Source organism: Cyanistes caeruleus, chromosome Z, assembly GCF_971803275.1.
Source record: "Cyanistes caeruleus chromosome Z, bCyaCae1.hap1.1, whole genome shotgun sequence".
NCBI lineage: Eukaryota > Metazoa > Chordata > Aves > Passeriformes > Paridae > Cyanistes > Cyanistes caeruleus.
In genome coordinates, this window is record NC_141732.1 from 48,632,101 (window position 1) to 48,656,987 (window position 24,887).

The 24,887-nt window shown below is 37.2% G+C and overlaps 1 protein-coding gene across 4 annotated transcripts in view; it reads left to right on the forward strand.

Annotated features, from left to right (window-relative positions):
• The first annotated feature begins 21,701 nt into the window (after window positions 1-21,701).
• Window positions 21,702-24,887, forward strand: part of BNC2 (basonuclin zinc finger protein 2) — a 340,849-nt gene continuing 337,663 nt past the window's right edge. For 3 of the 4 annotated variants that reach the window (XM_086867609.1, XM_086867611.1, XM_086867608.1), the window contains exon 1: window positions 22,378-23,038. In XM_086867609.1, coding sequence (XP_086723735.1) covers window positions 23,036-23,038 — 3 coding nt within the window. In that variant the 5' untranslated portion in view covers window positions 22,378-23,035. Of the gene's footprint in view, window positions 21,849-22,377; window positions 23,039-24,887 lie in introns of those variants that run through there. The other variant, XM_086867613.1, reaches the window with a different exon arrangement.

A 24,887-nucleotide genomic window follows, 5' to 3' on the forward strand; every position in this document is an offset into this window, starting at 1 on the left:
ACACAAATTTCTTTTTTGTAGTAGTGGATGGAAACTGCTCTAATTAAACAATAGATTTGAAAAGCAAAACTGTACTGCACAATCTCAGAACTCATGTAAAAATCAAGAGAAGAAGAGAGAACCTAGAGAAAAAAGAGACCTAGAGTCTAGATAAAAATCTAGAGAAATACATATTTTGTTCAAATTTCACAGAGGAAAGTCAAACAAAGATTAATATTTAGATATGGATAATAGAAATGGAAATAGTAAAAACATAGAGAACAGAAAAATTAAAACTAGTAATTTCACATTATTTAGGTTTTACGTATTAATCTGGAATTAAAATGTATAAAATATATTAAAATTATCTGAATTTTCTGATATACAGAAGACAACTGCTGAAAATGAAGAGATTTTCTATTCTTTTTAAGATAAATTTCAATGCCACTTCAGTGTTGTCATAATGGCTGCCATTCTATTTCCAACACTTACCTAAGTAACGATGCCTGAGTTTTATACCTTAACTGTGTGCTGGAAGGAAATATATTATTTTGTGTATTACTGCATAGAAATGAGACAACTGTACACCATTGGTCTTTAAAACTCTTCCCATTTTTCAGGCAGGGAATATTCTACCTTAGAGATGAAAAATACTGAATAGCATTACATCTCTCTCCATCTCTGACTTCGGATTTTAAACCTAAAGCAAAACAGCTGCTCATCCAGCAATACAGGAGGAATGGAAATGTCTTTCACTGCTTTGTTATTTTTCTTAACCATTAGGATGTAGAGGAAACTAATCTATCTTCTATTTACAAAGAGTGAAATATATGATCTAACAGGGAAGAATTCTATCTACCTACCATTAACTCATAAATTGTAAAGGCTGGTAAAAAATGAAAGATAATACAAAATGTAAAAATAAACAAAAGGAAAAAAATTATAAATGCTGCTTCTTTATTTCTGGCAGCTAAGGAGATATGGATAAATACACGTAAACACATAGTTGTCTATTTTGAAATGTGATTGGGACATAATTCTTACTGCCACATTTATCATAGAGAAAACCTTGCATTTACAGGAACAATTGAAATACTGGATATGGAAGGATTTCTGACCATCTTTAACAATAGCCTTTTCTCACTAGCTGGAATTGTTGGTCACCTTCAGGGAAGAATGAAACAAACAATATTGCCTGAACAAAGACAATTTGTCTGTCAAAAGGCTTTTCCTTCTACAGTCAACAAGACTGCAGGGCATATTTATAATGTCAGTGCTCAGTTCACTCTGTGCTTGGAATAAAGGGTTCTTCAGATGTTTTGTCCTGAACCAGAAAAAAATATATGCAAAAATAATCTGTCCATGGTACACCGAATGTTCAGTGTCTGGCAAAGAAGAAGCTAGAACACTTTAGATACATATGCGGTGTGTGACCTGGTGTGGAGGACTAAGTCTTTGTAAGTGTGAAATGAGAAAACTTCAGAGGACATGATGGAGGAAGATATACTTTTAACAGAGATATTAATATTAGGTTTATTCATTTTTCTGATCAAAACATTGCTTTGAACCTATTTTGTCATCTTCTGGTGAGAGCTACTCCAGTTCATGCCAGAAGAGGGGGGTCTTCTCTTTCACCACAACTACCTGAGCATAGTAATTGTTTGTCTTGGGTTGGACTGCCCTTGTTTTCAGTTTGTCCAGACTGCACTTTTTTTTTAAACAAACAAACAAACAAACAAACAAAAAGACTTAGCATTCCAGATGTGACTTACAAATAAAAGCACCTTCACTAAGTCCATGTGTTTTAACATGTGCACAGCATGTTTTTTTCATAATAACCCTGAAAAGAAAGTATCAGCCTGAAATTCCTTAAAATTTACCCTGCATTAGACATGATGTTCTGATTGTCACAGAGAGGTAAGAGTAACTTGGAACACAAGAAGTTAAGAACATGTTTTGATAGTGAGATAATAGGGTTACTCATAGGTTTTAAGGCTATCTTTTTAGATTTTATATTTAATCTTTTTTCTATATTTAATTCTAAATTTTTTAGTGTTACACAACTAATTCCACCTTTGCTATAATTCTCTTACAAATATACTGTATGACAGCCTATGGAATGTCTGACCTTTTCTGTCTGGACTTTAGAGGGAAACGGGCTTTTGGGAAGCATTTTAGAGTGAAAAGGAAGATGCATGCCTTCTACATTTTTTTCTCAGCATGTAGCATGGAAATGCATTTAGAGATGTTATATAAAGGAGTGATAGAATTAATGGAAGGCAGGAAGATACAATATAGTTAATGCAGAATTCTTTATAATAATCCTAAAGAAGAGGAAAAGAGCTATCCAAAGTGTCTGATTTTTAGAGCTATTCAAATACTATAGCAGAGGTTGAAAACACAGGGTCTGATCAGATCATCTCACAAAGACAATGCCATTAGCAGATTTGTTGAGAAAAAATTGGTCTGAATTATCATATTCAACTCAGATACATGACCTGAACAGACCATGTTACCACAATCATAAGTGTCTCAACTTCTGTAGCCAGATAATATAATGATTTGACCATTTCAGCCATTACATTATTCAAATAAAGCCCACAAAAATATACAACAACCATCTTTATAAAACTTGCTATAGCCTGGGTAGAATCCAGCTGGGTGGAATGGTAAATGGCCACCACCATTGCTAATGTAGAAGCTCCTTGGAGACATAATTAAAAGTCTAAAGAGAAAACTGTCACACTGTTGGAAAGAAAGGGAAAAAAAAAAACCCACTAGGGGACAGAGATCAAATAGAACAATATTTTACTCTGTTCCATTAAATATAACAATTAAAAACCAATATTTTTGTTCCTACAGAAAGCCAATGCTGAACTAGTTTTGTATGTACAATATACATGATACTTAAATAATCCCTTTCAGAGGAGTTAGCCAAGAAAGTTTGCAGGCATTAATCACAGAGATCAGTTAATCAGCTTGAGCCAAAGAGATCCACTGAGGTTTGAGCTCTGATCTAAAACCTGAAGTATGTTTTACATCTTACCCCTTCATGGTCAACACTCTCAGTTTTATCTTTGAGGCGTGTAGCAGCCTCAGAGAGAGAGAAAGATACAAAAGCTTCAAATAAATTTGTGCTGTCAGGACAAAGGTCAGCAGTCCAAGACCTCAGGAGGTGAACTGCAGGCACACAGTCAACAGACCTAGAAGGTGGATGTTCTCTATTGCACTATTGCTTTTCAAGTCAAATTTTATTCTTGCAAGAACAGTAAAATAAAGTATTGCTTTTATCAGTATTTAAGCAATGTTGTGGGACAGGCCAAAGCACTAGTTAGAGTGCTGCTTTTAGCATTTTGCACAAGCTGGAGCTTATATAGGGGCATATCTTAAAACAGTCCCACATCGGTGCCTATATAGCTCCTAAAGCATACAGCAGCCTCTCAGCTTAACAGCAGACAGTTCAAGCTATAGACTATGAATATTTCTGAGCCACAAAGCAAGGCTATTACTGTCAATGCATCCCTAATGGAAGCAAAAATCCTAAAGAGATAACGAAAATATTTCTAAAGTAGCAAGTCAAAAGAAACCCACAAGGTCTTGACGTGAGGTCAGAATGTGACATTTATATTTCTTCTATTTTCAGTACAGAAGGGGTAAAAACTAATACATAGTATCAATCAAGTGAGGAGTGAATATTAAAGTAGCTTAAAAAAGACACCTAGTTAATATAATTTCAAGTGTTTTAAAAAACAGACCTAGAAATAAATGCCAGGGATGTGTCAAATAGAAAGAAATGGAAAAAAACGTGGCATCTTTGACAACTTGTGTGGCAGCACAGAAACATGAACATAATGACATATGGGGAGATCTCAGGAAAGTCTGTACACAAACCCTATAACAGCAAACTATCAAAATAAGATTAAAAAAAAAATGGATGAAAACTAATGTTTTGCGATAGCAAGGCTACACAGATAGATAGTAAATTTCATTTACTTTGCTTAGTGAATTAATGCACTTAAAATTCCCACAGGAACCTCACTGAGAAGAACCTTGCCTAAGAATTTATGCTCAAGAAAATAAATATAAGGCAGAAGGCAAGGCAGAGAGAATTCCACAGAATTGCCAAATATTATCGTCTCTGGGAAAAAAAAAAAAAAAAAAAGTCTTAAAATGTTTATTATTTACAAAATTATGTTTCTATAAGTAAATTACTAAAATTCACAACAAAAAAATATGTGATATTAGAGAACACAAAAATCATAAGAAAAAATCTGCTGGGAAAATTCTGATCCTAGCAGCCTCCTCAGGATGAGAATTTCTCCCACTGAGAAAATTAAATGAGGGGGTGGCACCATAGAGAAAAGATCCAATACCAGCTAAGTGAACTGAAACAAATGAATTGGAAAGCATCAAATAAACACATATAACTAGCATGGGAATGAAACATTTCTCCCACAAACCTGCCATGTATTTTGGCAAAAACTGAGAAGACAAAATGATTTGTGATAGAGATTGAATTACATTTGACTAAATAATGTTGCAAACTTCATTATCCGTTAGAATCTGTTAATCAAATTTTCTTTAATACAACATAACTTTTCACTTTTGCCGTTTAAGGTAAGGTAAAGAAAAAATAATCACATATGCAGAAGTTTCTTTTAGAACAAGCCAGAATATTTGTTTGAAACTTCAGTCAAGCTATGGAGAAGAGAGAACAGAAGGTAACATCCCTTTTCAGAGTGTCACTATAAACATGGAATAAGTTCTGGAAACTGGTTCATTCTAAAACACTTGTGCCAGCATCCAAGGAGATTATCAGTTTTTGCAGGCAAACTGAAAGGAATAGGGATCTTGTTTTAAAAGGAAAAAAAAACATGGTTTATTTGCTAGTGAGAAAAAAGAAGGACATTAAGAACAGGAACATCCAGAACTATGTAGTGCTTGATAAAGAAAGAACTATGAGGAATCCAATGTTCAGTATAAAAAAATTAGACATCTGTTTTAAAATTACTTTATCATAAATTAACTGGGTTTAGAATAAAAGATGTTTCAAAAATGACAGTGTTGATATCCTTTTAAAGCATATTCCATAGCAATTCCATAGCTAGAAATATGTTGTGGGTTTTTTAATTCCTTGATCTAAAAAATCTAAGTTTTTAAAACCTCAGCTTTCTATAATAAGCATACTATCTGGATTTTTTTTAATGGTCATAAAGCAATGGTTATAAAGACTTATTAAAATAGATTTTCCAAATTTAGATCATACTTTCTCTATGGCTTTTAGTCAAACAATCTGATGAAAACAATCATTTGGGCCTATTTGGCCCTACAGTTATACTGTATGATTTATGAAGCATTATGAGAAACACACGTTTCTCTATAATGCACATGAATGTCAGGTTTATGTCTTGGGTTTGACAAAAACCATGAGCCACACTGCATTGCTGGTTTCTTTTAAACACCTAAATCTGGGAGGCAAACTACCTGAAATCACCCAGGAAAGCAGAGACTGAAATACACTGAAAATTTGAAACCTGATGAAAAGTTATTCTGAGTTCTAAGCTAGACCACTAGACTACAACTTTTTTGATCACACACCCCTATATAATTTATAGATTATATACATGCACTACTATATTAATATATTATGTATAAAATGCTTTAAAATCAAAATTTAAAAAAGGATGATATAAAGACAAATTAGGTACTTTATTTTTATTTATTATTGGTACAAGATATACTTTATTCCTGAACCCCAGACTATTATCTTGTGCCCACACAACTTTGGAGGCCACTAGACTGCTGAGGGTTAACAGATTTTTTTTATAGGATTGGTTGCTTTCATGTCATCTGAAAGGGGCCTACTGTAAGTTACACCTCCATCTCAGCATCATCTCCTCCCTCCTTTTTTTTTCCCCCAGTCTTAACTATGTAACAGTTTACAGAGCTGTTACAAACAGACTGTATCTATTGCCTCTGCAGCACATACTGTCCCCAAGTGCTGGCAATTAGCAATCATAGTCTTAATTAGCTTGACCCACCTGGCTATTTTGCTACTAATAAATCAATTAATTCAAATCACATGGAGGAACTTCTGTGTAGTACCATAGCCTAATCACTACTGGTCATCCTTGTATATGACTGTTTTATGTGCTAGAAAAACTTAGTATCCAGGCTGAATTTGTATTCTCCACTGATAGTCAGCCTGTCAAGCAAGTGCGGAGTGTGGTTAGTATTTTTAATGTATGTAGGGATTTAGCAAAAGCCTCAGCAGAGTGCAAAGGAGAAGCTTGGGATGTAAGCTATAAACACTTTGGCACACTGAATTGGATGATCTTTACTTCTCCCTGAATTGTGTGGATACTGCTCATTTGGGGTCTCAGTTTACTCAGGAGCCTCTGTTACTACTCTGCTTGCTAGTATTTGATATAAGAAACAGAAGCTTCTAAAACCAGGTTATTTTTGTGATTGGGATCTCTGAGGAATTTTTTTTTCTTTTTTTTTCTTTTTTTTCTCCTAGAAATACCTGATACCTTGGGGGTTATTAAGCTGCATAACCTTGTGCTTATACTCAAAGATGTCCCCGACTCTTTCTTTATTCACCTTTCTTAGCCAGTATCAAGAGTAAACAGTCACAAAGTCCACTGTAACTAAAGACATTTTACTGGCCTTTTCTTTTTAAAGCACAACTATGTTTTTTGCAGTTGGCCTCATGTTAGTCATGCAGAGTTCTGAGAAACATGCTTTTTCTGTCATCATCACTGTTTTCCTTGTCTTGTCCTCTCACATAAGGAGCCTGAATGTCACCTTGCCCATAAGTTCAGTGAGATTTTCAGTAAACTCATTTTTTTCTCACCAAAAATGAAGAATCTCCTCTTCTATACTGACACACCTTCACTTCTGAGATCAAAAAATTATTGCAACATTGCTGGAAAGTGTAGAAAGATATGAAGGATATAGCAACTATGGAACAGTTGAGCTGTTGGTCACAGGTACAGATGTTCACACTGACAAATTTTCACCACTCCCAGAAAACCTTGAGCAAATACCCAACAAAAATCCTTGTTTTCATTTTCTTACTACTTATTCTGACTAGAAACTAACCAGCCTGAAGGTATATAGGAAAAGAGTATGTCAGGGAAGTGGAGGAAAGGCGATACAGGAGGTCAGAGGCTTATCAAGACTAGGCCTCTTAGCCAAGGACATAGTAGTCCACAGGAATTTAACTTCCTGAGGAGTAGAATCAACACTATTTTGAGTAGCAAAAGCCTGATAGGTTATGTCCTTGCAGCTTTGTTTCTTGTAATGCTTCATTGGCATTTGACAGGTTTCTAAAAAGTGAATAACCTTGTCAATTATCACAATACTTTTCAACTTCAGAAATGATGGAATGACCTTTTATAAAATAAGGAATACTTCCAATTCATGCCTACACAGGCAGTAGGAAAGTATATGGAACAAATCCCAAGGGCTTCTATACCTATCTTCTAGGGTCCCCTCTCAAGCTGAGTAGTATCTGATTCTCAGTTGATTTCTGCAGCCCTGAAATTTTTCTTCTCTGGTGTATTCTGCATTACTTAAGTATTTGTGTTTGTGGCAGCTCTTTGGTCTCTTCACACCATTTTTCCTCTGATATTTATCTAGTACATAACTACTATAAGAACAGCTTCTTTGAAACGCAGACTTGCTAGGACTTCTAGCAGGCTAAATGTTTCACCATGTGTATTCTCGTCCACATATTTTCCATAATCATTGACCCTACAAGTAATCCCAACATGATCTTTTTTCCTGCTAGTATCAGTCTCTCAGCAGTTAACAATATGCCTCTCTCTTCTCTGTGTCTGCTATCCATCTTTGCCATGTAATACCTGTCTCATTCTTCATGGATTCCTCTTCACTTCTTCATCCCCTTTGAAATTTGTCATGTTATTTGCTTCAGATTTGCTGGTTTCTATCAATACTTCTTCAACCATTTGTAATCTGCTATCTTGCAGATTTTTCCCTAAGGTTGAACACCTTTATACCTAAATTCTTCACCCACCTTAGTATTCTCTACTAAGTACTCAGAGCCTTTGCAGGGAGGGAGGGAGGGAGGGAAGGGTGGGTCTAGTAATTAAGCAGGATGTTGTTAGAAAACTTTCTGTTGTTCCAAAGTCTTTTGGTCACTGGTCATATTCTGAAGTGGTATAAAGTAAATGGACCTAGAGTAGACAGCAAATTGACCAGGAGCCTTTTTTGCTCCCAAATGCTAGAAAGGCAAATGATTTGCTAGTTTGATTAAAACAGGTGGTTGTTTTTTTTTTGCATTCTTTTTAGGAAAGGAAGAAAATCATCCACACAGAAAATGAAAAACTATCTTAGACATCATGACCATTACTACAGCATTTTATCTTACTACATGATGCAACTCATAGCACTGTGCATACTAGTTTGTCAATGCAAAATAATTTGATTGCTTTTGCCTAGTATCTATGTTGTATTTAGCATACTTTTGGAATAGTGTTAAAATCTTAAGGGAAATGTTTCTTTAACATACATAACTAAGAGTAAATAAAATTTAAAAGCATCAAAGATTGGCTTGGAAGGAAATAAAAAAAAATGTTTAAGAGCAAGCAAATAAGATTACAGGGAAAAATAAGACACTCGCAAAAAAGCCTCTGTAGAAGATTTGAAAGATGGTTGAATAAATTCCTCAAATCAGGAAAGAAAACGTGTAAATTGCATTGTGAAAAAGAATTAAGTAACTATGATAGAAATTAAGTGATCAGATAGTTCTTTTTACTTGGAAAAATTGCATGAAAAGTAAAGATAGAAAGAAACTACAGAAACTGTGCACCCTTCTCTGTTGTCTATTCCTGATTACTTCCCCTGCAAACTCTTATACTTCCTTATATGCTCTACAGATTTTATTTCTATTCCTTTATCACCAGCATGATTAGTTTGCCTTGCATCCTAATCTCCATTTGCCTGCCTTTGCCATAAGGCATTAAATGAATTCTGTACACTGAGCTTTTTCCTTGCTCTTCTCATTATTGCATCTCAGCAGTGTCTTTGCTATATAATTTGTATCTCTGTTGTGCTCTTCCTAACAGCAGAAGTGTGTACACTGGAGTGTTTTGGAATATTTCTAGAACTTTATAAAAATTTGTCATCCTGGATGTTTACAGGACATAAAACAAAGATAGGAAATGCACCTCGTTTTCGAAGCACAAATCAGTAAGATTTGCACAGAATTCCACAATCCCAAGAAAGCTTGATATTCTCTACAGATTAAAATTTTTTCTTTTTGTCAAAACCATCTATATTCCAGTGGAGTATTTGTAATGATCACAGTCTTGATTTCATAAATTTAGCTGACCATACATGTCTCTACACCTGCAAGCTGGAAACTTCTTGTAACACCCATTCGACACAGGTGGAACTGATCTACAAAGAGCTACACTGGCTTAGGTCATGCAAAAAGAGTAGGAAAACAAAACTGCACCCAGTTTTCTCAGGAATCCCTGAGGGTGCCCCAACAGACATTCCTCCTCTAGAGTAACTGCTTCTAGTATTTGCAGATTTGGTATGTACCTGTAGTAGTAAATAAAATATTTTTCAGTATGCAAAACAAGTGCCATCTTGAGAAGTATTTTTGTTGATTCAAATAATTTATAGTATATGTTAACTTGATGGTATCTTCGATCCAGAACACATGCATTATTAGGAATACTAATAAAGGCATTCCAAAATAAGAAGTATATTTGCCAATGTCATGTATGTCATAGAAATTATTTGGTGTGGAAAATGAATGTAGCAATTTATATATTTCCATGTTTCTTTTCTTTCCTCTAAATACTCCATCTTCTTCTTTATTTTTAATTAATGGAAGAAATTGTATCTTGGAATGGAAGGGAGGAGAGTGAAAGATATGTGGCTTGAGGATTAAAAGAGAAGTTGTACTCAGTTATTAGTCTTTGGAGATTATTCCATCTAACATAGCAAAAGAAGTGGAGGGAGTTTAAAAATACAGCTATCTATGGTGACTGGAAAAGCAGAAGCCAAGGAAAACATGAGGAAATGACACAACTAGAAAAAAAAGGGGAAGTACATAGTTAAATAAGTCACTTGGAGGCACTAGATTGGTATTGGAAGCAAAAATACATTGGGACAAGCAAGTCTGAGCAATTCCACATACTCACCAAAGAAACTCGGCAGCAGGATGAAACTAAGGGCCTGAGTCATTTAAGCTGTCTAGAAGGACAGCTTTCAGTGCTACTAAGTATTGAGAGTTGAATGATTGGTGTACACAGGTGTTCTTTAAACTGTTTGCTTAAACATCAAGATACTTTTTATATACTTTTGATTGTTGATCAAACACTTTTTGTGGTGGTAATAATCTGATTATTAAACAATATCAACAACAACTTCCCTGAAGTGTCTGGAAAGTAAACTATGTCCTGAGATGGACTACTAGCTCATTCTAAGGGAACGGAAAGCAGGTACTTTCATTCATTTTTCAAAAAAACTTTGAATATTTGAATATTAATTTCCACTTTTTTGACCTTCTATCAATATTATTTAGGGACACCAAAGACAGAATTTATTTTAATATACAACAAAAACTAAGATAGTAAAAATATGTAGCAAGTGTCTGCAATTTATTTTAAAGTATAGACATTGACTTGCTTGGAATGTCAATGTGGTAAGTTCCACTAAAGTGTGAAGTGTTTAGTTCACACTAAAGTGTAAACTAAAGTTTCCCTATATTTATGGAAATCAAAGAAAAGATAGCTATTTGTGATAAGTAACAATAGTAACAACAATAACATTGTTTTCAATCTTGCTGTTTACCCCACATACACTACATTGCTAAACAGCAGGCAGAATAGATAATAAATGGGCATTCTCTACCCCCACTGGGAGCTTGTTGTTTCAAGCACACACCCAAGCCTTTACCCAAAAGTGTGAAAAAAACCAAAGAAAGTCATAATCTAGGGTATCCTAAGTAAACTATTCAGGATCAGTAACAGCAGTTGTATGTCTCTTTAATCATCAATATTTTCCTTCCTAGCTCTCAAACCTGACTGCCAGTAGAACTGATTTTAATGACAAAAGATTGAGGAAAGTTCTCAAGATACATGAACACCACCACAAATTTACAAGCAGGGATGAAGAATGTCCATTCCTTGCATGCCCTAGTGCCTGAATTCTACATTAAATTCCAAAGTGAATTTATTTTATTTAATACTCTTGACCTACATAATAGATTTGTTCTACAGATCCAAGCTTCCTTATGTGCAGTTTATTAGGGTTTCCTGCATGGTTTGAAAGCCTTTATACTTGAGCTTCTCTATTAACAAATAATATTATAACCAATTTTATATGCTAAGCAATTTTTAAAAGCAAATTCAGATACCTAGTACTGTTTGCATGAGACAAATTAATTTCATCTACTATACTTCAAAGCTTTACAGATTTCCACATGCTTTTATCTTTTGGCAGCCTTTACCTGAAAGGTGTCTGATTCTGCTGTTTGACTTTTATTCTTGTACATAAACACATTTGTGCAAACAAATGCTTTTCTATTCTTAACAGAGTCCTTTGAGTTTCACAAATTTCTAATTTTTGTCTGTGATATAAAATTGACAGATCTCTAATTTCATTCTGTAATCACAATTAGCATCTTGAAAGACTTACAAGAAAACAAAACAATCATCCTGCCCTCAGTTCTAAAATTATTGCTTCCTGAGGATATAATAATTTAAAAAAATCTCCAGTCTGGATATGGCTTCAGTCTCACATGTTATTTCTGGGCCAGCCAAATATCGTTACTGTGGTTAGTGGTCTGCAAGACAGTGCAAAAGACTTCGGTTTGATTCCCTGCTTTTACTTACTTGACCAAACAGACAGCTATGTTTATGCCTATTTAACAGCTTTCATCAAAGATTCTCTGAAGATGCACAGCAAGAAAATCCAGAGCTGTTGCTGTTCTTAAGGTGATTTTACAAAGAAGGAGGCCATGCATGAAATAACAAGAAATTTGAAATAAATTTTTCAATTTATTGAAATTTATTTCAAATTTATTGATTATGTCATTATGGAAGATACAGATTTTACTAACGCTAAGTGTTTCTACTAATATTAATTGAACCTGCAGCTCTGTGTCACGCCTAAGAGACCTCAAACATTATCTTAGATAGGTCTTACAAGGCAGATTTCAGAGAAGTCTTCAGCAAGTCTTCACTGGCTTATCAACATATGTCCAATGTGTTCTACTGGCAAGGTTCTGGTCAAACCTTGATTAATAAGTTTTTTATGATAGAAGCTAATTCTGCACAGAACTACTGGACTATCTACAATGGGTCATGTAAAAAGCATTTATCAGTTTGTTTTCTGTCCTATTTGATAATATGTGTACTGTTTTTGTAACTGAGCTGACAATCTTTGGATCAGCAGAGTCACAACTACTTGGCTCAGCTGTCTTGAAACACAAGGCACGGAACAGGGGCATTTTGATAATCATTACATTGATCATAATGTCAATAATACTTTGGTGAAAGAGAATATATTATATAGTCCTGGTAAACTGAAAAAGGCTAAGGTTTGTTTCAAAGTTGCTGGCAAAGAACAACAGAAGGTAAAAATAATTTAAAAAAAGACTAGCTTCTCAGGCATTTATCACAGTACTACAAATGGGGATATCAAATTAGAGTGGAACATAAACTGAATAGGTAAGTATGATAGTAAAAGCCAAATGCCAATCTGAGCTTCGGTACTAAGAATATTGCACCTACAATAGGTAATTACTCTATTGTCTATGGAAGCTTCAGCTAGACTACTGTTTGCAAATCAGACTAATGAACTTGCTGGTATTTATGGTAACTTGAGTAGTATTCATGGAAAAGTAACAAGAGTGTTAAAATCATTTTCAGAAATACAACATGAGAAATGTTTGAAGGAAAAGGCATTGTTAGGTTTATGAGGAAGATGGAAGAATGAGAAAAAAAAAACTACAATTCTTCCAGTGCTCAACAGTCTGCAAGTGTTCAAAAGTCTGCTATGAAGTATGCCTAGGAGAGAACAAGAAGGAATCAGCTTATTTAGAAAGAAAAGGATTTTGCTTAGCTATTAACAAAAACTAACATTAAAGGCAGTGAAGTACTGGAGTAGGCCACTTATGAAAGGTACAGTAGAATTTTTTAGGAAGTTTTGAAACAATGTGCCACAGAGATGTTCTATACATAATAATCTTGTCTCAAAATAGATTACAAGTCCTGAGATTTCTTACAGATCCTAAAACCTGCAATTAAATTAATTCAAGGTGACATACATACTTCACTGATCCAGTTTGAAGGAAAGGGACATATCTTTCTTTGTCATACACAGTAGTGAGGTTGAGAGATTTGTGTGTCCTACTCACTGCCACAATATACTTGTTTTCATGTACAAGGTGTGACAGCAGTAACCTATAGGTATTTTATATTAAAGAATTTACTTTTCCTGGTTTAAGAAAATAAATTTAGAGCCTATATAATTGGCCTAGCCTTTATAATAATTCAAAAAATATTTTAAAGGCTGAAAGTTAAATTGTTTTAAATAAGACAAAGAGAGAATTAAATATTTTAAGGCCCAGAAGTTGTTTGTTATGTTTTTTTTTTTTATGGTCCTTTGTTGCTAAATGAGACTTTTAGCTAGTTGCACTCCTGATGAATAGTATTTTCTCCTGGAGTCTGGAAAAAGGTATCTAGTAGTACGCTTCTACACAGATTTCCTGATTAAATGCCTCCTAAAACTATACATGAAGGACCAGATGTTTATGCCTTTCCTCTGCATAAATGGGGCACTCCAATTAAAGAGCATCCTTTCTTTCAAATATAGCATTTGTTTTAGCTCTAATTTTACAGCAATTGTTTCAATTCTGTCAACACCTATTACAAGGCACTAAGCAATGTTTTCATGTATGTGTATGTGTCTTTGTGGCTGGTCTGTAAAAGCAATAAAGTCACAGAAGAAGCTGAAGAAGTAACTAGGACATATTTTTTTGTCTTTTAAAAGAAATACATGAATTGAATGAGAGAAGTGTAGACTATACAGTTTCCTTCTAAAAAATGTGACTTGGACTGTATGTCAACCATTCTTTAAACTTTTAGGGAGTAGGGAAAAAAAAAAAGAGAAGAAAACATATTGAAATCTTAAGCTGTCTTATATTATTAAAGACTGGAAAAGGAGATAGCAACAATGTTATGGAAAGCACTGACAATAAAGCTTGGATTCATGTACTGTGCACACCATCAAAACCCACAAAATCATACCTGCTATGCTATCTGAAGAATCTGGTAGTTAACTTTATGATTAGGAGTAGCAAACCTGATATTTTAACTATTTTTCTTTTTTTTGTTAGACATGACATTGAACTGGGGATAACAGAGAACTGACAACTTTGTAAGGGTTGTCGTAATTATTATGTCACAGCTTGTTGGTAGTTCTTCTACAGTAGCAATGTATTTGCTACCAGTGCAATAACAATTAATTTGCAGTAACAGGTCAGCCAGAAGAAACTTAATCAAAGTGAGCTGTGAAGCGATGTTGCCTCTGTGGCTTGGGACAGGTTGTAGAACTTCTTGAAACTTAAAATTTATGCTGTCTAGATCACAAAGGCAAACAGAGTGCTGATAACCTATTTTATTTACATGTATCCAACGTAAAATGGCTTTAGCTTGTACACAGTGTATTAATTTACAGAATGCATAATAGAGGATACATGCACATGAAAGCTTTTCAGGTATGCCAAGAAATCACAAACAAGACAACTAAAATAAACTGTTCACTGTATAGAGCATAATTTTACAAAGAAAATCTCAGCTGCTACAGACTCAATGTTATACTCCAAGAATAGCCACTGCTTCTGCGAGAGTATTTCAGAGAGAACAGTTTTTTGCAGTCCTTCAAATGATAACTTCCTTTGTTTCTTCCTTAGAGCCATCTTCTTATCATCTCTAGTTCTACTCTGAACAGAAGTATTTCTTAATAGAACTGGTAGGGTGAATTACACAAGTACAATTAACTTTTATAGTAGAAAGTCACATTTTTATATCCTTGAAATCAAATATTGACTGAAAGACTCTCATGCCCTGCATAATTAAGTTAAACTACAAACTACAAGCTACCAATGTTGAAAGACCCGCACATTAAGTTTAAACTGACACTAAAATAGTTAAATACTTTGAGTATTCAAAAAGATCCATTTATACAAGTATTCACTATTTCCCTTATTTTCCTTATCCATCCACACACGCATGGAATAAATCCCTCTAATTTCATACACACACACACACACACACACACACACACACACAGAGTGGTGGGGCCACATATATAGAGAAATTGGCTCAAGGTCAAAGACCAACACTTTGGATATGAAATCAGACTAACTGAAAGTGGAGCAGCCAATAAACGAAGGAAATTCAGAGTTCTATCTAGATAGCACTGTCAATTGCAAACAGTATTTGGCTCATGATCCAGTGGTAGAAGTGCACGGATGAAAAATACTTTAAAAAGGAAACCAGTTTTTGGACACAATATTTAAATTTCCTATTTTCTCCAGGTTCCTAGGGTTTAAAGTAATGCCAATAGTGAAGTCTACAGCTTATTTTCATAAATGTACCTCACCAAAATGAACAAATACAGAAAGTCTATTAGATATCCCCAACAAAGTGTTTACAATAAAAACATAACTAGTATTCTAACTAGTTCTTTGGATGTGAAGATTACAATCAAGCTCAAGTTCTAACAAGACCTATTAAGTATCTGCTATTAGTGTAGTTGAATCCACTGCTAGAAGATGTCAAAATCTAAAAGCTAGTATTTCTTAAGAAGGCAAGGATCAAGCTGTCAATTCTCCTACTTTCTTTCTCTTGACATGAAGATCAAACATTGCAATGTCTGAAGCAATTATTAAAACATAAAAATAAAACAGAATAGAGAAGTTATGATGGATGAGGAATCTTGATGCCACCTTATTTAAAGCCTGCCTTAATGGTCTGTACTTCAGCTTAGGTTGCCACACCCATATTAAGTCACCATTTAAACAAGGTGGGAATAGCAGAAAAAATATTTTTTCTAGAAGTAGCGAAGTCTTAGCAGAAATCTTTCAAGACTAGGTGTGAAAGATTTTGTGATTTGCCCTGCCATATCATATTTGACATTTTTGTTTTCGAGATACTGAACCACCAATCACTATTAGCTTTGACTGGGGCATTTTATTTGTTAAAACTAATTTATGAGATCAAGCTAAGTGCACAAATATTCGTTGTAAGGTATCAGGATGAAATAAGTAAAATCCCATCAACAATTAGAGTTCAAGACAAAAGCAGTTAAATTGGGTAAGAAAAAAGAGAGACTTTCCCATCGTACTCACAACTAACTCTCCAAGGCAATCACTTTTGACTGGTGTAATATAAGGAAAACAAATGGTAAAACACTAAGAGAACTGAAAAACACTGAGATTCACTTGGGAAAAATACTCTCAAGTGTTACATGAGATAAGCTGAAACATATTCCAGAATGCATATAGAACACTACGTGTGGTCTCTGACTAGCAATTACTAAGTTACAGAAAACAATTTTGATGGACAAAGATTGGAAGTGACAACAGAGCAAGAAGAAACTTCAATCTAGACAGGTCTTAAATGTAAACATATGTATCCTTATTGGAGAAAGGATGATAACAGAACTACCAAACAGATCCAAAACATTTATTTTTACTTTTTTTACTACTATAAGTGAGTTGCTGAAACTCACAACACTGTATTCCTTTCATCTCTAAAGCTAAATAGTTGAATAGTTGAATAGCATTTTTTCTTTGCTTATGTTTAAAAATCTTCTAGTGTCCCTTACAAAAACTGTTGGAGAACTACAAAGTAACATCTATATCTATTTCTTTTAATATATATTCTTTCAGCTGAGCTCACACAGTCCTGGAAGCATATTTGTCTTAAAGAACATCTGCTAACACTTTGGGGAAAGTTTAGGATAAATCAAACTGTGGTAACAACCTCCAAAAGATTGTTAGAAAATACTCGGTGCAGAGGATATGGTACAAAAAGAAAAAAGATGGATATGTTGCAGACAACCTTTTTTCAGTCCCCAAAGCCACCATTATCAGTTGAAGGTCTTAGAAACATTGAAATGCTGGAAAGGCTTTGAAACACCTCCAATATTTTTGTGCATCAGGCAAAGGAAACATAATTAGCTATTCTTACTTCACTTCTTCCATGACAAAAATACTTTTTGACCCAGAATACTATAGTATCAATGTTGTTATTCGACATAGTTTCATGAGCTTCATACTGAATTTTGACAGCTGGCTAGCAGGGGTTAGAAAGTTATATGCTCAGAAGTTAAGAAATGTTATCATTACAAGTGTGTACACAATATTATTTCAGCCCTTTGATGTGATGAGTACACAGCATCTGAAATTGTATGATGGTGTACTGTTTTCTTCCTGTGTCTGTATCAAGTACAGAGAAACAATGACATTCTCTAAGCAGACTGCCTGTATAATGAATGGAGCTTCTTTCCTAATATTACTGGTTAATTTACAGCTGAAGTTTTAAGGTGTGTGATGAACAAGACAGAAAGACAGAACTAGGGTTAAAGCAGATGAAGCAGTCAAGCTTCATCCTGGAGACTCAGATTCTAGCCCTGCCTCTAAGCTCCCATGTGATCCTGTACAACTGACTTTAAACCAAATGTTTACAGTTGGTCCCTAGTTTTCCACATCTTATCTCAGGCCCCTGAGGTTCAGAGCTATGTTTAGGTGAACCCCTTCAAAAGTAGCATCCTTGATACTCTGCCAACATAAGATCAAACTACAAATTCCATCAGGAAATGATAGTTTGCCTAAGAAACTTTTAGACCCTTTTTATAATAAATGCTCATATATTCTCTTCTAACCAGATTATTAACAATGGTTGAAGTTCTCCTAAATATCATAATAACTAGTATAAAATTCAAACAGAAGTGCCTAAAAAGAGGGGAAAAAATTAAAAGGAAAAAGAGAAAAGAAGAATCTCTAATATAAAGTAGGAGCCTATCTTTTGTAAGTCACACTATAAACCGGGCCAGTTGTTGTAAGTAACAATTAGCAACTTAATATAGGAACTTAATATAAATGTTCAGTATATATACAGATGGCACAATATTCCTAAATAAAATGAATAATCAGATTATGATTTCATGATGGCATTGGTCCAAAATATTGATGGGTATTTTTGGAATGAATTCTTTGCCACAGTACAACTTGTGGATTACAGAAAACAGATTTCCTTTCCAGGACTGGGAATAATTTTTCTGTTGGAGAGCCTTTCTATCAGTAAACTCTTTTTTCATTTATATTTCAATTATACCATTCACTGGAAGTGCTCTGTCTTAGCTTGCCACCCACCAGAATATGGAAGATTTCACTTGGGTATCTTACTATAGTCCCTTTCAGTACTGGTGCCTTATGTGCCACCTCACCTCTGTTTGCTCTGTGGGAAAATTGCCTGGACCACACCTTCAGGTTAGCAAAATGGACAAGATTCAAGTGAAGCATATATTCCTTCTATGAGAAATACGATCAAGACAGCAGAGAAATACCACACTCTGGAGACATCACAATTTAGATGAATTAAGGTTCCATTCTTTTAAAGTTGCAGTTACTACTCAGAATCTAATTTGCAATAGCTTGGTGCTCCAATCTGTGGAAAAAAACCACAACAAACCAACAAACCAAAAAAAACCCCAAAAGCAAAAAACCAAACCAACCAAATGAAAAAGCCCTCCCCAAAACCAAAAAACAACAAACCTCCCCCAAACCCCAACAAACAAACACAAAAAACCCTGAAGAAAATTATTTTAATTTCTAACTTTGCTCACACTAATGAATCTCAGACAAGGAATACTACTAATTCTTTATGGTGGTCATATTTAGTTTTGAAAGAAAATTACAGTGAGAAAGACTTGCTGTTTATAGATCTCTCTTGATGAGACTGAAATTGTTAGAGACATTTTTCTTAATAAAAAAAATATCATTAGACTAAGAAGCAAATAAAAGTTTAGGCTCTGCACTTATTCTCTGAAACCTTGCATATAATATCCAAAATGTAAGGTAATTAAACACTCCGGGAAGTCATAAGACAGTCCTGTGACACACCATGAGTCTGCACACTTTTTTTTTTGACACTGAACTGCAAGTAAAGGTATGTTGTTATAATTTCCCACAATATCAATGATGTGCTGATTTCACAGTCAATGCAGCAGTATAAAGAAACAAAAGGTACTGTAGATGTGGATGGTATAGTATTTTAATATGGGCACTATCTTTTTAGCTTTATCTCAGCATTTACTACACAGTAGACAAACTTAAAAGCAATACCTCAATGGAAATTTAAAATACTATTGTATATGTGACTGAAAGCAGAACTTTGGAAATTGCAAAATTTCAGGAAAACTTGGAGCTCGTTGAGTCTGAAGACTAATGATGTTATGTATTCAAATGCCACCAGTTAGTTATTTTGGTACTGATCCTATAAGCAGAAGTGTCCTACTCCACAGTGTTTGTCCTGTAACTCCACATTGTCAAGCCAAGAATCAGAACTCCCAACAGCCAGCTTGCCTCCAGCCATTTTACCTCAACATCAGCTTTCAGGAGGTTGTAATATACTGCCAATACAAAAGAAATTTGCTTATGGACAGATGGAAGGAAAAAAAACCCCAAAAAAAACAGGTTTAAAAATGCTGAATCAAATGTCAAGCAAGATAACAAAGGAGTAACTCTATGAAGCTTTATTAGTTTTCATATAGAATTACTTTGAGTCTTTAAAAATAATGTAACTGGGAGCTATTAATGATTGTGCTACAGTTACAGAGCTTAATTATTTTTTTTTGTTGCCATAGGTTATTATCAATGTAAACTACTCATTTAGTGCATATAGAGATACATCCTTCAAATGCTTAGCCCCAGTTTAAAAAAAAAAAAAAAAAGTTTTCCAAAGCAGAAAGGAAATCTGATTTTAAATTTAGTTGAGTGGCCATCTACCTACTCTAATACTTTCCTATCATAAAGCTGTAACCAATTATAATCTTTGATTCACTTTGGGGAAGCTGCACGGTGAAGATTAGCCTTGTAATGGGCATGGTGACCATTCCTTTTGCTTGCCAAGGTTGCAGCACTTTATTTTTAATTTGCATTGGCCTGCTTTGACCCTTCCCTCCCTCGAGTGAGTAGAGGTGGTTGTGAGACTCTGAAGGCTTTGACCACGAGGGGGCTGTGTGAACACAATTTTTTGGCAAATTCTTGGCCCTTCCCTGGTTCAAAAGGGCAAATGCGTTTTTATGTACGATAAAATGTGACTTTGAAATAATTAACAAGGTTTTTCTTATCTCTCCCCTTTGACAGAAAACACACCAAGCCATGGCTTAATTAGTCTCGTGATTTTTTTTTATTTATTTTTTTTTTAATCTAGAACGACCATAAATTACTCAAAAATCTTTATTGGTCATGGTACTTGTATAAAAAAAAAAAACCCAAAATCCTGATGAACGCAAAATCCTTTTGAATCTTCGTTTAGAGCCTGAAACATGCCCTCAAAGATCAAAACTAAGAAGTGTGGACACTGCAAACCTGTCCATAAACTGATATTATATATTATACTTAATCAAGGTATCCGACAAATACCCAGAAAACAAAAAGAATTTTTCACAGACATTGAGATATATTACATCGGGATTGATGAAAAACTAGTTTTGATACTAATACAGATAACTTACCCTTCTCTCTTCTGACAGGCATAGGAAACACATAAGTAACAAAGATGCCAAAATATGGTAACAAGCATGGGAAGTTGGCAATTCCCGGGGACATGCCGTTCATTACAGCAAGCTTACTGTGAGTTCAGTCCATAGCAGATGCAGGAAAAATCAGGACTGCAGACGGCTACCTCCCCTCTTCTCTCAATTTTTCTCAGTTCCTGCTAGGTCATCTTAGTGTCCAGCCACACCACAAAGGAGCAAAATGTCCTATCTGTGTTTCACATCGCCTGGAAAGTTCTCCTCGTGTTCACTTTTTAACGGTCCGGTCGTGTTTAAACCTCGTGTATAAACCTCGTGTTTACACGGCGCCTTGACGAGGGGAGCCGGTTTTGACCGCACTGGTGACCCTCAGCGCCTTCTCAGGCCGGACACGAGGGACAGCCGGGCCGGGCTGTCTGTCCCCGCAGGTGAAGCCTGACAGCCCTCAGCCACCTTCCCCCGACCGAGCAGCCCCTGTACGACGCGGGTCGGCTCCGCCACCCCCTCGGCGCCGCCGGCGGGGCTCGCGTGGAGACCGGCGCTTCGAACCGGTAAGGGAAGGCTTCAGAGGGGACAGGGGGACTGACGGTGGGCAGCGCGGTGCCCGGCGCCGTGCGCCGGCCCCGTGCGGAGCGGCGCGGCCCGCTCCGGTCCGCCAGGCGGCCGCGGGAGGGCGCGGAACGTCCCGCCCCGCGCCCCCGCGGGAGCGCGCCCGGCCGGCCGCCGCGTGCCTGCGCACCCAGTCAGGGCCGCGGCGGCGGCTGCGCTTGCACGGCGCCGCCGGGGCAGGGTTTCGCTCGGTTTGGCTCCGTGTCACACACAGATGTGACTCTTGTCTGTTCCCTGCGAACGTACAACCGTGACGGCTCACCTCCTCCCGCCTCCCTTACCGCCCCCCCCCTCCCTCCACAGGAAAAAAAAAAAAAAAAAAAAAAAAAAAAAGGGAAAAAAAAAAAATCCCACCCTTTTACAAAATATTTCCTCAGATCCCACACCGAGCAGCAGCAGCCGCCGCCGCCGCCGCCGCAGAGCCCTGGGAGCTGATGGAGCAATGGGTGGGAAGCGGGAAACCGGCACCACGAGCAAAAACTTCGCCTAACTTTTCCCTTCCTTTCTAACGCTCTTCCCTCTTCCCCTCCGTCTCCTTACCCCCTCCTCTGGGCTACGCTCCATTTTCCGCCGTCTCTCTGCCCCCTCTCAGCCCTCCCTCCAGCTTTCTTTCGCATTGCCGCCTTCCCTCTCGCTCGCTCCAGCAGCGCCTGGAGCCGATAAGGAAGAGAAGCAGCGGGAGGGACTGCAGCCGCTCGAGGAGCAGCGGGGCGGAGGACGGGAAGGCGAAAGGGGGCAGAGGAGGCAGAGGGGCGGCAGCCCCGCGCGGCGCCGCCGGCCGCCCTCGCCACAAAGTTGGCGGCGGTCGCTGGGTGTTTTTGACAGCTGGGCGCGGGCGGCCTCTGCCGCGGCCCCCGCCTGGCACAGAAAGTTTGCGAGGGAGGGAGCAGGCAGAGGGAAGGGGAAAGAGCAGTCGGGGGTGTGTGTGTGTGAAAAAACAAACCCCTTCTGCTTGCCTGCCTGCCGCCCTGGCCCGAGAGCGCGGGGTTAGAAGGAAGCAGCGCTGCCCTCTCGGACCCGCTCACAGCACCCCCCCCCCCCACCGCCTCCCCTTCCCCAGCCAAAGATCCCAACAACAACAAACCAACCTGTGGAGGCTCTGACCCGAACCTGGGTCCCTCCTCCCATCACTTCCAGCTCTCCGCTGAAAGCTCTTTCTCTTTCTTTCTCCCTGCTGCTCCGGCTGAACTTTGGGGGCTGAAGTTTTGAGAGAGTCAGAGAGAGAGAGAGGGTGGGGGGGAGGGGGGGGAGAAAGAGTCTGTCGCTGCTGCTGCAGCTGCTCGCTTTCTTTTCTTTTTTTTTTTTTTTTTTTTTTTTGTGTTGGTTAGTTGCGCGGTTTTTTGTTTTGGTTTGGGTTTTCATTTCCATTTAATTTTTTTCCTTTTTTCCTTTTCTTTTCCTTTTCCTTTTTTTTTTTTTTTTTTTTTTGAGATCGTAAAAGTATTTTTTTAAATTTCCATTTTTACTTCAAATCACCTGGGGGGGGGGGTGGGGGGGAGAAGGAAGGAGAAAGGGAAGGGGGGAAAGAGAGAGAGTGTAGTGCTGAGAGCCCAGAGGCTAAAGAAGGGTGCAGGCACTGCCGCTGAGAGGAGATCGAGAGACAGGGGGTGCACTTGACAACCAGCATGCAGAGATGGTAAGAAGTTTCCAGCAGCCTTTCGTTTTCATTCTAGCCTTTACTTTGGTTTGATTTGATTAATAAATTGTGCAGTAACACAAGCAGCCCTGCTTGCTATCGGTGTGTTTCAGCCTTCAAAGGAAAAAGCAAGGCGAAGTAGGGAGATAATAAATAAATATATCAGCTCTCTGCTGCGTGGATTGGGGGGGGGGGGGGGGGTTGGAAAGGGGTCTAAGAGGTTGTGCTAAACTTAAAGTGAGTTTGGGGGGTTGAATTGGGACGGGCACATGCTTTTTACCGCCTCCTTCCTTTCAGTAAAGATGAGGAGCTAGTGTAAAAAAAAAAAAGTGTTTGCGGATGGAGGGCGGGAGAGTGAAGGTGGAGTGGGGTTGAGTCGGACCTACGGTGGTCTGATCTATTTTGGCCACCACCTTCTGCTCGGAAATGAGCACGGTTTGCACACAATGTAAAGGTAACCTTAGAGAGCGGGAAGGAGCTCTGTGTTCGCGTGTGAAACATCGCCTGGGGCAGGGAGACAGGAGTGTAAATCCTGCTTCCCTCCGAAACTCTTTTTTTGTTGTGCATGTGCTTGCAGTTTGCACCTCTCCAATCAGCGATTGCTAACAGAACTTTGAGAATTATGCTGATGCCCTAACTGTAAAGGAGAAGGTGGAGCCCCTTAAAAACCAACTTTGAAGAAGTCTTTTACTGCTTATTTCATGTGCTGTGTACACGCACGTCTCCTTTACAGTAGGGGTTCTGCAAAGCAGGGTTTGGACTTTTGATTTAAAAATTAAAAGTCGAAGTGGCCAAGGACCTCATTTAACTGAAGTCCGTTTGTCTGGGTTGTGATGTGAGGATAGGTTAAACGGCTGAGAAAGACAAGCTCATTTAAGCCGTGACTACACTTAACATGCAGAATGGTAACTGTTCACGTTAACACATGGATTGACCTCAGCTGGTGATGAGCGGTGATCATCCCATATTCAATGAAGTAGTATGTTTCCAGTCCCTGTTTGACTACTGCTCTGCTTTCAGTCAGCTTTTGTCACCTCACTCCAGGGATGTTACAGAGCTGTCTTGTGTGCTTTGAATATACACATACATACACAAGTGTGTATATATATCTCTGTCTACTTATATATGTGTAAGTTTCTGCATGCATACGTGTATGTATGTATGTACAGTTATCAAACTGTAGATGGAGAATGTCTGTGTGAATGGAGTTTACGATGGAGGGTTTGTATTTTTCCCTTCTCTCCCTAACATGACATGTCTTGTTTCAGTGATCAAAGCCACAATTGGAGTGTAGGAGATGCAACTGTCAAATGTAGACAACAAGAGAAAAAAAGAAAAAAAAAAAAAAAAAAAAAAGGGAGGGGGAAAAAGCAGCATGTGCCCAGGACTGTGGTTACAGTAACACTGACAGAAATTAAAGTGGTTTTGAAAGCAGCATGCGATTTATGATGGTTCCCATTTACCCTAGAGTCAAGCTGTTGTAAAATTGATGCACAAAAGACATCATGTAGTAATCTGGTGTTCCCAGGATTAAAGTGGCAACAAGCGTCTTTTCTGCGTGTCTTATGGTTAAAATGGTGTGAAGCTATTTTTAAAGTATGATATCAAAGCAAAATATTACTTATTTCTTTTCTTAATCTGTATGTTAGCTGTATATATAGTTGTTGAAATTTTTTTTTTTAGTGGAATTTGGTTTGTATTTCTCACTATATTCCATTTCCCCTTCTATATTATAACTCATCTCTATAGACAAATTATAAAACAGGTAGCATTTTTACCATAGCTTCAGAGGACAAATGTTCACAGTTTAATTACTGAGTTCATTTCAGACAGTAATATTTAATAAGAC